Here is a 12,390-nt window from a genome sequence, read left to right as displayed (position 1 = left end):
GTGCCAATATCCCCAACTCTGTCTGCGGACAACTTGAGGTACTTTTGCCACTTGGAAGAATTTTCTTGTGCCCATCCACTCACTCTGGAAATGTCCTCTGGGAGACCTTCAGGCCGGGAAGGTGGTCTCACAGACAGCTGGGCCCAGGGCCCAGGTAGGCCCAGCTCCCCAGGGAAAGCACTTGATGGTTTCCCTTTAAAACCTCCAGCTTTGTACATGGTGGGCCTTCCTGACACCCAGGGCTCTCCCTTGCAGTGAGGTCCTTTGTGGCTGTTGGGAGCTCCAGGCCATCTTTTTGGCCATTCCCACCTGAGAGATTCCCCAGCAAGCTGTTCTTCTACAGGAATAGCAGCAGCAGCAGGGGCAGTACACAGCCCCATGGCTTGGCTCAGAGTAGATGTTGGTGCTGAACTTCTTCCCATCGGCTCCTTCGGACCCATGGACACTTTGCTGCCCCAGTGAAACAAGAGGCCAGCCTCGCTCCAATGATGCTTCACGTCTGTCACCTCATCCTGGAAATTTCCACTGCCATCAACCCTAAGTGGCTTTACCCACACATGTGCTGAGCAGAGGCTCCCTTTCTGTGTCCGGTTCTTAAGGCTACACCACAGTCTGACCCAGTCATCCCCTCCCAGCCCCTGGGCTTCTGCCAGGCAGGTGTTCAGGGTCCCTGTTCCATCCTTCATGTTTGTTTTCTCTGACGCAGTGAGCCTGGGAAAGGGTCGCCTGAGAGTCGGAGGGAGGGGGTTTCAGTGGATCTCAATATGAACCTGGAAAAGATAATCAAATTAAATTTCCATGAAGACAGTAGGTCTTCAGAACACCTACAGGCACCCAATGAACACTGCACTCTAAATATCACACAGGTTCCAACGGGGACCATAACTACAACCATAGAATGCTGTGCTCCCTGAAAACACAGAAAAATAACCAATGTGGGCAGGAAACCCGGGTGTGGTGGCACCTATCTGTAACCCCAGCATTTGGGAGGGTAAAGCAGGAGGATCCTAAGTTCAAGGCCTGAATCCTTCCTTGTCTCTGAGCTACTTTAAAAAACTCCAGGGATGGGCTGGGAATATGGCCTAGTGGCAAGAGCGCTTGCCTCCTACACATGAAGCTCTTGGTTCAATTCCCCAGCACCACATATATGGAAAACGGCCAGAAGGGGCGCTGTGGCTCAGGTGGCAGAGTGCTAGCCTTGAGCGGGAAGAAGCCAGGGACAGTGCTCAGGCCCTGAGTCCAAGGCCCAGGACTGGCCAAAAAAACCCAAAAAACTCCAGGGATGATGTTGTCTTTCTTTATGCTGGCCCTCTAGTTCCTTCACTTTTCCTCAGTAACTGATGAACTACATAAGATCTTTGACAGTGCTGTTTTTATGTAAAAAAACAGGCATACCACCTCTCCAAATGAGCAGATGGAAGATAAACACATGAATTGTATGCAATAATTTTCCTAAGAGGTTAGCCTAAGAAACAGTAATAAAAAGTGTAACCACTACCAGAAAGAAGGGCTGGAAATGTGGGTACATGAGCTGGCAATGGGTGAAAGAGGGGAAGCACCTCATCAAAAAAGCAAAGCCTAGAAAATAAAGAAATTTAAGAAGCAACACAACAGTGTCCAAGCTCTGAGTTTAAGCCCCATGACAATAGAGAGAGAGAGAGAGAGAGAGAGAGAACAATAGAAGCATGCCATTTGGAGCTAAGAAGCAAAAGCAGCCATGGGCAAGGTGGCTAGCTGCAAGCATGGAGAAGCTGCAGGCAAGAAGCTGCATTTCTCTGAGCTGATCTCTTTGGGAACTTGGAGCCTCATGAGGCTCTATGAATCTCCTTTATACTTTTATGAGCACACTGGACAGAAGAGAGAACTTGTTAGGAAGCTGAAGTAGAGAGTAAAGGCAGCTGTGGACAGGGCCACAGGAGAGAGGTATGGGCATCTGGCAAAGGTCCTGGATTGCAAGGGGCAGTGCGGGACAGGGAAGACCCTTCAGCAAGGAAAGAGTAAATTAATTACCCAGACACCATGAGACAGCCTAGAAGGCATGTGGGAAGAGAGGGGAGAAATGGAGGATGGCACAGGGAGGAATAGAGAGGTGACAAGGTCACTGACTGAAAATGGGAGGGCTCTGATCCAGATAGACTGATTCTGGAGAACCGAGGCAAGCAGTGCCTCTGAGTGCATGTGGGAAGAGGGGGGAGAAATGGAGGATGGCACGGGGAGGAATGGAGAGGTGACAAGGTCACTGAAAATGGGAGGGTTCTGATCCAGATAGACGGATTCTGGAGGACCGAGGCAAGCAGTGCCTCTGAGTGGCAGAAAAGTCTAGACTCTGGTGTACCATGGCAAGTGGGAAGGCAGAAAGCAGGTGAAGCAGGCAGGAACAGCAGGAACCTGACTAGTGAGGGAGGAGCACAACAAAAAGGAAGGAGTGAAGCACCCCAGGAAGAAGCCAAGGGAGGGTGAAGAGTGTGTTTCTGGCACAAATGACTTTACTGGAAAGTTCTCAAAACCCCTGCCACTACCTTGCAGTCTAGCAGGCCTTCACAGGGCTGTCTCACACTCATCACTCAGTATGGCAGAAAATACAAGAACACCCTTGTCTCTTTCTTCCTCTAAACTTGTTGTGTTTCATAATACGATGTAATACTCTTCCCCCCCCCCCCCAGGCCTGGAACCCAGGTTTTTATGTAGACTAAGCACATGCTCTCTCAACTGGACTCAAGGCCTAACACTTGAGCAACACCTCCAGTCCCACCCCCGTTTTTGGCCAATCCTGGGGCTTGAACTCCAGGCCTGAGCACTATTCCAGGCAACTGTGTTCAAGGCTAATGCTCTACCACTTGAGCCACAGTTCCACTTATGGCTTTTTCTGTGATTAATTGGAAATAAGAGTCTCACAGACTTTCCTGTCCAGGCTGGCTTCAAACCGCAAACCTTAGATTTCAGCCTCCTGTGTAGCTAGGATTATGAGCTACTGGTGCCAAGTTTGTAGAGGTTATTTTTGAGGCAGAGCCTCACTTTATGTCCAAGGTCAGCCTAGGCAGTGATTCTACCTGTGCTTCTCCATGTTGCTAGGGATGCCAGGCAGGTACCACTGCCACCAGCCATTGGTTGATATTGAGTCTTACACACTTTTCTGCCTGAGATGGCCCTGAACCACAACTCTCCAGATGAATGTCTCCCAGCAGCTAGAATTACAATTTGAGCCTACCTGCTTCCTTGTGTCTTTTTTTTTTTTTTTTTTTGTGCCAGTCCTAGGACTCAAACTCTATGCTAGGGTACTGTCCTTGTGCACCTTTTTGCTCAAGGCTAGTGCTCTACCACTTGAGCCACAGCACCACTTCCAACTTTTTTTTTTGGGGGGGGGGGCAGTCCTGGGGCTTGGACTCAGGGCCTGAGCACTGTCCCTGGCTTCTTTTTTTTTGCTCAAGGCTAGCACTCTGCCACTTGAGCCACAGCGCCACTTCTGGCCGTTTTCTGTATATGTGGTGCTGGGGAATTGAACCCAGGGCCTCATGTATAGGCAAGCACTCTTGCCACTAGGCCATATCCCCAGCCCACTTCCAACTTTTTTTATGATTAACTGGAGGTAAGAGTCTCACAGACTTTCTTGCCCAGGCTGACTTCAAACCCTAATCCTCAGATCTTAGCCATCTGAGTAGCTAGGATTACAGGTGTGAGCCCAGTCTCTTGTGCCATATATTTTTTTTTTTTTTTTTTTTTGGGCCAGTCCTGGGGCTTGTACTCAGGGCCTGAACACTGTCCCAGGCTTCGTTTTGCTCAAGGCTAGCACTCTGCCGCTTGAGCCACAGCGCCACTTCTGGCCATTTTCTGTATATGTGGTGCTGGGGAATTGAACCCAGGGCCTCATGTATACGAGGCAAGCGCTCTTGCCACTAGGCCATATCCCCAGCCTCTTGTGCCATATTTTGACTAGCAAAATATATAGTTTATCAAAGGAAGGGGTGACACTGACCAATAAACACTATATTCACAATGTGACATGGAATTGTTAACCCTTTGTACAATTACTCAAATAAACTTAGGACTGGGAAAGTGGCTTAGTAGTACAGTGCTTGCCTAGAAGCATGAAGCACTGGGTTCGATTTCTCAGTACCACATAAACAGAAGAAGCCAGAAGTGGTGCTGTGGCTCAAGTGGTAGAGTGCTAGCCTTGAGCAAAAGAAGCTCAGGGTGCCCAAGCCCTGAGTCCTAGCCCTAGGACTGGCAAAAAAAATTTTTTAATTAATAAATTTAAAAACTAGTTTATGAATACAGATACTTTGGGGACATGCACTAAACTTTTACTTATGACCATATTCTGCTGATAGAACATATTTCAAGCCAGGTGTGGCAATACACACTTCTAATCCCAGCATCTGGAAGGTTGAGACAGAGGGATTATGAATTTGAGGCCGGCCCAGACTACATAGAGAAATTATCTCTATTTTTTAAAATGTATTTGTATACCATAAAGCAATATAGAAGTGTAAAGTATAATTATTACAAGTCTGGGCTCTAACTACATTTCAAACCAGATACTTTTAAATTTCATCAAGCCAAACCTCATTAACTTCTCTCAAATTAGAGCTTACCAGAGCACATTATTTAAAATGTGACATTGTTTTACTGATGAAATGAACACTCCCGAAATGAAAGCTTTACTAAATATATTTTTAATACATATTAGAGGGTTTTTTTAATTCTTAAGAAAAACAGGTCATTTAATATGGGACATCTCTCAAGAACGTTTCTAAGTACTTTATTATGTCCTTGTACAAGGACTCTGTATTTACTGTTTAGTAAAATGAAGTGTTTCCAGAACTGTTTTAAAATACTTCAATAAGGGCGCCATTATAGCAACCATTTATTTTTAATGGCAAGTCATCATGTTCTTAATCATGATAGAACCCTTCCCTTACCTAACCTTCTAAGGCCTTGGTACCTCAGTAATAAGTATGTACTTAATTCTTGTGAAAAAATACCTAAACGGGCTGGGGATATGGCCTAGTGGCAAGAGTGCTTGCCTCGTATACATGAGGCCCTGGGTTCAATTCCCCAGCACCACATATACAGAAAATGGCCAGAAGTGGTGCTGTGGCTCAAGTGGCAGAGTGCTAGCCTTGAGCAAAGAGAAGCCAGGGACAGTGCTCAGGCCCTGAGTCCAAGCCCCAGGACTGGTCAAAAAAAACAACAAAAAAAACAAACCTAAACAGTCCCTTAAACATGTTGGTCCAAAGCCCTCAACTAACCCCTTTGATAATGGACTGTTAGACATACTACCTAAATGCTGAGGGCCAGAAAAATGCATGCAAATGTGAGTTATTTTCCACAGTGTATGTGTAAGCACACATATAATTCTCTTCTATGTATATGATAATACACATTATGTTACAGGCCATGTTACCCCCTCCTGTCTTCCCATTAAGTAAACAACCTGGCAAATAAACTTGACTACCAAAACTGAGACCACCACAGTGAGGGGAGGAGGCCATTGTGAAGTCCTAGGGAAAAATAAGGGCCTACATTGGGAATAAATTCCTGGTCTATGTTTCCTGTACCCACGGAGAGATGATAAAGGCTGGAACAGGGACAAGAGGGGACGATGTGCGCAGATTTGAGACTGCCCAGGTATGTCTTCCACACAAATCCCTAGCCTGTCTGAGATGTCAACCTGGTGGATGACAACAGGTCTGACCCAATTAAGCAGCTGCTGCCTCTTGGATGCTGTCTCCTTGCCTTCCCTAACCCAGGCTATTAATGGCCTTCAGCACCTGACAACTCAGACTACCACTGTTTTGTAAACTAAAAATATCTTGGCCCAGTATTACCAAAGCAAGCAAGCAAGGCTAGTCCCAAAGGGGACTAAAAGTAACCAGGCAATGATGGGCCTTGAACAGGATGCTGTGCATTGATGGGAGAGGACCCCAACAGCTCAGGCCTCACTTGGTATCTTTACATTAACATCATTGTGCCTAAGATGATCAGACTGCAGGTGGATAGAACACTCCCCTAAATTTCTATACAGTTTACAGGATGAAAAATAGAATGACTTCACCATTTCTACATCAGCTGAGTCAGGAACACACTCCCATTACTGAGTTTCTGCTACTGATCACACAGAACATCTGAATCATGCAGTTGTAGCTGGGTATTGTGTCTCATATGCCTGTAATCCCAGTTTACTCAGGAGGTGACAATTGGGAGGATCATAGTGTGAGGCTAGACCAACCAAAAAGTTCGCGAGACCCTCCAAGTTAAAAATAAGCCAGGATTGGTCATGCAGACTAGGTCTCAGCTATACAGAGGCTGTAAGCAGGAGGATCATGAGCTAACATTAGCCGTGTGCCAAAATGCAAGACCCTACCAGAAAAATAACCTAAAAAAAAAAAAAAAAGACTGAGGGTATGTCTCAAGTGGCTTGGTACCTGCACAGAGAGTATGCGGCTCTAAGGTCAAATGCTAGTACCATCAACAAAACAAAATAACAGCTGTGCTGGCTCTAAAGCCATCACGCTGACCTAGTCACCTGGATGAGGCGGACTGTAATTCTGAAGCCATCCAGGGCAGAAAAGTCCTTACCTCCAATTAACCACCAAAAAGCCAGAAATGAAGCTGTGGTTCAAGTAGTAGAGCACTGGCTTTGAGTAAAAAAGCTAAGGGGCCGAAATAATTCAAAGCCTCAGTGCCAGCACACACAAAACAAAGAATGCTCAAGTGAAAGAAGCCATGTCAGTCCCGGGTTCTCAGGGAAAGCCACACTTCCTCCTGTATGCTGTGTGTGTGATGGATGGAGCAACATCTGAGACCAGCATGCTTGGTAACTCCTGTTGTCAAGACTATTTCAGGGAAGGAATGACAAAAGACTGCAGAGAGGAAGGACATGAAGTGACTTCCACACTGACAAAGCAGTGCATTTCAGGGAACCAAAGAGGCCACACCTAGGCTGGAGTAGGCTAAATAAAGAGGGAGAGGATGGAGCTCATCAAGGCCCCTGGATCAGCAAGAAGACAATGGCTTTAGAAAATAACAAATGCTTTTTATCTCTGACTGAGGATTCTACTCTAAAAAGATTTCCAGCTGGATGGTGGTGGCTCATGTCTGTAATTCAAGCTACTCAGGAGGCTGAGATCTGAGGATCCCATTCCAAGCCAGCCCTGGCAGAAAAGTCCATGAGACTCTCATCTCCAATTAACCACTCAAAAACTGGAAGTGGCACTGTAGCTCAAAGTGGTAGAGTGCTAGCCTTGAGCACAAAGAGGCTCAGGGTCAGTGCCCAGGCCCTGAGTTCAAGCCCCATGACCAACAATAAATAAATATAAAAGTTGGGACCCAGCGCTGGTGGCTCATATCTATAATCGTAACTACTCAGGAGGCTGATAACTGAGGATTGTGGTCCAAAGGCCTGTGCAACAAAGTCTGAGACTCTTATCTTCACCAAAGCTACCCAAAAAGCTGCAAGTAGAGCTGTGGCTCAAGTAGAACACTAGCCTTGAGCAAAATAAGTTCAGGGACAGGGGCCAGGCCCTGAGTTCAAGCTTCAGTACTGGTACTAAATAAGCAAACAAACAAATAACAAACAAATCAACAGTGCCCAGATACAGAAGCCCTCACCTCCTTTAAGTTGGAGGGCCCTTCTATAAATAACAAGGCCCCAAGTCAGAAAAGCTCACTTGACCCCATAAAAGTCAATTGATGCTGGGTAATGGTGCTCATACCTGTAATCCAAGTTACCCATGGGCCTAAGATTTGAGGATCGTGGTTCTGAGCCAGCCCAGACAGGAAAAATCTATCAAGTCCATGAAGCCAAGTGAACAAAGGCCTTAAGGTACATGATCCTTCCCATAGGCCAGAAAACTGAAATAATTCTAAGGCATAGCTTTTTTTTGGCCAGTCCTGGGGCTTAAATTCAGGGCCTGAATACTGTCCCTGGCTTCTTTTTTGCTCAAGGCTAGCACTCTGCCACTTGAGCCACAGCACCACTTCTGGCCATTTTCTATATATGTGGTGCTGGGGAATCGAACCTAGGGCTTCAAGCACTCTTGCCACTAGGCTATATTCCCAGCCCCAGGCATAGCTTTTTAAAGTACACAAGCTGGGGCTGGGGATATGGCCTAGAGGCAAGAGTGCTTGCCTTGTATACATGAGGCTCTGGGTTCAATTCCCCAGCACCACATATACAGAAAATGGACAGAAGTGGTGCTGTGGCTCAAGTGGCAGAGTGCCAGGGACAGTACTCAGGCCCTGAGGCCAAGCCCCAGGACTGGCCAAAATAAATAAATAAATAAATAAAGTACACAAGTTCATGGGAGTATTTTTTAAATCTTGCTTTATATATATTCACTGTTTCGTACAGAACCTTTTACTGTCTGTACTTCATATTTCACACAAACAAATGCAATATTAACAACTCCAGGATGATTAAGGCTTGCCACAGGGTCTTCTTATGATGACTGCCCGCCAATTCCTGGGCTCCAGTGCTCCACCTATCTCAGCCTCCTGAGTAGCTAGGACTATAGGTGTGTTATGTGCCACAATTCCTGGCTTGCAAACAGCACCTTAAAACCCCAATTTAGGGGGCTGGGGAATATGGCCTAGTGGCAAGAGTGCTTGCCTCGTATACATGAGGCCCTGGGTTCAATTCCCCAGCATCACATATACAGAAAACGGCCAGAAGTGGCGCTGTGGCTCAAGTGGCAGAGTGCTAGCCTTGAGCAAAAAGAAGCCAGGGACAGTGCTCAGGCCCTGAGTCCAAGCCCCAGGACTGGCCAAAAAAAAAACAAACAAACCCCTAATTTAGTTGGTCTACAATTCTTTTTTTTTTTTTTTTTTTTGCCAGTGCTGGGGTTTGGGACTCAGGGCCTGAGCATTGTCCCTGGCTTCTTTTAGCTCAAGGCTAGCACTCTACCTCTTGAGCCACAGCGCCCCTTCTGGCTTTTTCTATATATGTGGTGCTGAGGAATTGAATCCAGGGCTTCATGTATGCTAGGCAAGCACTCTACCACTAGGCCATATTCCCCTTGGTCTACAATTCTTTTTTTCATCTACTTTCCTGTTCAATCACTTTTATACTAAAGAGCTAATAAGCTCTTTAAAATGCCTCACTGTCCTGCAAATGAGACATTTGGGGGAAAGCATGGGGAAATTTATTACCTGCCCCTCTAAATGAAGGGCAATGAGCTGGGGCTGTTTCCTCTCAGGCTCTGTCCTGCTGCATGCACTCCCCTGACTAGAGGCCAGGATGAGATCTCATGTCAGGTAAACTAGTGTTGCTTCATAAATGAACACACTCTCTAAAGCCTGCAGAACTGACAGAAGCAAATGAGAGTATTATGGGTGTGCTTAGACACCTCACCCCCAGGGATGTGAAAAGGTTGCCTGTTGCATTCAGTCATGCCCAAGATAAAGCCTAAAACCCTGGCAGAGCTCTTAACAGAGTCCCTCCCTAAGGTACCTGGCCATGAGCTTATCTCTGAGCTACCCTCCACCTGTGCCCCCTTGCACCCTGAACTAAAAGCTCCCATTCAGTTTCCACAGTCTCAAAGCTCTGATATTCAGCTTATCAAGTCACTCATTATGGGCTTTTGAGATTGATATGTCTGCACTCTAACTGCCCACATCACTCTCATTATCGATCTAACTTCCATCCTCCAAAAATCACTACATGTACATTCTGCATTATGAAACTTGGATCCAAAGAGTCTTTCAAAATGATCTCAATCTCCAACAAAGGAGCCATGTGGAAACCCTTAGCATCACCCTGGAAATGGAGCCTCTGACTACTACAAACATGCCTTCAGTTCTCCTGTAATGTAGAAAGCAGGTGTAAGATCATAGAGATACATGGCCACAAAAGTCCTCCCTGAAGGAAGAATGCAAGTGTGAAAAGTATTCCCATTCAAAGCACCTAGAAAAAGCATTCAAGATAGAAAGAACAGCCTGTGCAAATATCCAGGGGCAGGAAAAGGCTAGATACAAGCAAAGAGCCAGCTAAGTAAGCAAGGGGCAAGCCAGATGAAAAGTGGCAGAAGGATGGGAGCCAGATGTGCAGAGTGAACTGCATTCCATGTGCCAGAGATACTGACTTAAGAATGGAATGATCTGTGACATAGCCCAACATGGTGGGGCATGCCTGTAATTAACCATTAGACAATAAGTACTGAGGCAGGAAGATTGAGAGTTTGAGACCAGCATAAGCTACATAAATGTAACCTGACAAAAGTGTTTAAAATAGTCCAGGCAGTGATTATAATGGCTTAGCTGAAGAAGTAGTCATAAATAGGGAAGTGAATATATGAAAAAGGTTTTCTAATAGTACAAAAATAATAGCATTGTATAGTAGGCAATTTCTCAGTCTGTGGGTGTGTGTGCATGCATGCTTGTGCAAGGGCAGGGGCACATTGGTTTACTGGGGATTGAACTCAGGGCTTTGCACTTACTAGGCAGGAATTCTGTTTACCAAGTCATGCCTGTGGCCCTTTTTTTTTTTTTTGCACTGGTTATTTTGAAAGACGGGTCTTTTTTGTCCTGGACAACATCTAAACCATAATCCTCCTATATTATGCTTATTATAGCCAGGATGACAGATGTGCACTACCACCCTCAGTTATTGAGAGGAGGTCTCACAAACTTTTGCCCTCAAACCCAAACTCCCTGATCTCCGCCTCTTGAGTAGCTATCATAATAGGCATGCGCTTCCTCATTTGGCTTCCTTGTGTGATTTTATGGAGGACTACAAATTATATAAGGTTCCAAAGTGGGAGATGGAGGATCAAGTAAAGCCTGCAGACACTTGGTTTCGCAAGCAAACATTTCTTTTTTAAGTCCAAATTAATTTGATACCTAAAAACCTCCCTTGAAGATCCCATCATCTAGCAAACACTGGACCCATGTTTCTATTGTTCCAGCCTGCTAGGGCACAGGTTTTCTGGTTCACCTCAGGCCCCACATGCAATAGCCTTTACTCATTTATTCCACCTGCTGCAAAGATTTGAGTTTTCTACTCCTGTGACCTAGTATCACTTAAGGATGCCACAGCCCTTGCTCACACAAAGCAGCTCAATTTTGGACTTTAAAACAGACTAATTCTCCTGAGTGCCAATGGTTTACACTTGTAATCCTAGCTACTCTGGAGGCTAAGACTTTGACCCCTCCCCACCCAAAAATAATCTCTCTTCTTCAGGACGTTCCTAAGCACCGTAGCATCCTTCCCCCGGCCTCGCCTGCCCTCGCCGCGCAGGAGGCCAGGAGCCGGCCTCGCCTCCGAGCATCCTCCCGCAGAAGGCGGGTTAACCTCATTTGTTGTTTTCTCCGGCAGGGTTGCAGGAGAAAGATGCACGCCACTTAGCACACACGCAGCTTCCGCCGTGGACGAGGGGTGTGGGCTCCAAGGCGAGGGCCGCGCTGGGCCTTTCTCTGAGGGGCTGTGGGGACCGGCAGGAAGCGGGGTGCTGGGCTCACGGCCCGGGAGGGCGCGGCTCGCTCGCTCACCTGCAGACGCACGTTGAGCATCATGGAAGCCACAATGTACAGGTAGGGGAAGTTGATGCGCAGCCGCCACGCCAGGTCGAAGAAGATGAGCAGCGTGCGGGTCAGCCCCTTGCAGAAGACCCCATAAGAGCGGGCGGCGGCCGAGCGCGACAGCCGGACAGCCAGGCCCGACAGAGCCGCCGCCATATAGGAACCGGCGCTCCCGTGGCCCGCCCGCCCGTCAGCCCTCCCTCGCTCCTCGCGCCGCGTCGCCCCAGGCCTCCGTCCCGGCTGCTGGGCCGCGCTCCGGGAGCGAGGGAGGGAGGCAGCTTGCGGGCCGCCGGGGAACCGTGTCCGCGCGTCACGCTTCCTTCCGGCAGCGCCTCGGCAAGCAGCGGGCCAGGTCCCGACCGGGCCCGGCTGTCTGAAGTCACAAAGCACGCCCGCGCATGCGCTACCGATTAGCCCCGCCCACGCCCCCTTTGTCCTGCCCTCTTCCTGCAGGTGAGGCGCGCATGCGTGGGGAGTCAAGGCGTGAGGGAGCGCGGTTGGTGAGTTCTCTCCAGCTGCCTCCTAGTGGTGAATCAGGAAATAAACACAGGGAGAAGGTAAGTCTCCGACAATGGGAAAGTCCTATATTTTAGGTTATGTGTCATTTACCACGAGTAAAGGAAAAAGGGCCTAGGAGTCTTTTTTTATTTTTGGTGTGTGTGTGTGTGAACCTAACAGGTAGTCTAGTCTCTATAGATTGGTTCTGTATCTAATTTTTTTTTTGGCCAGTCCTGGGCCTTGGACTCAGGGCCTGAGCACTGTCCCTGGCTTCTTCCCGCTCAAGGCCAGCACTCTGCCACCTGAGCCACAGCGCCCCTTCTGGCCGTTTTCCATATATGTGGTGCTGGGGAATCGAACCAAGAGCTTCATGTG

General features: G+C 47.5%; 1 protein-coding gene across 1 annotated transcript; it reads right to left on the bottom strand.

Moving 5' to 3' along the window:
- Positions 1-602: 602 nt before the first annotated feature.
- LOC125366714 (small integral membrane protein 10-like protein 2A) lies at positions 603-11,877 on the bottom strand. The gene is made up of 2 exons (XM_048367402.1): positions 11,488-11,877; positions 603-770 (listed from the first exon to the last, which is right to left on the bottom strand). The coding sequence occupies exons 1-2, from the start codon at positions 11,671-11,673 to the stop codon at positions 750-752; spliced, it is 207 nt and encodes a 68-aa protein (XP_048223359.1). The 5' UTR covers positions 11,674-11,877; the 3' UTR covers positions 603-749.
- Positions 11,878-12,390: the final 513 nt, after the last annotated feature.

This window comes from Perognathus longimembris, chromosome 1, assembly GCF_023159225.1.
Source record: "Perognathus longimembris pacificus isolate PPM17 chromosome 1, ASM2315922v1, whole genome shotgun sequence".
NCBI classification, from domain to species: Eukaryota; Metazoa; Chordata; class Mammalia; order Rodentia; family Heteromyidae; genus Perognathus; species Perognathus longimembris.
The sequence above is the reverse complement of the archived record's forward strand: the minus strand, read 5'-3'. Positions and strand labels throughout refer to the sequence as shown.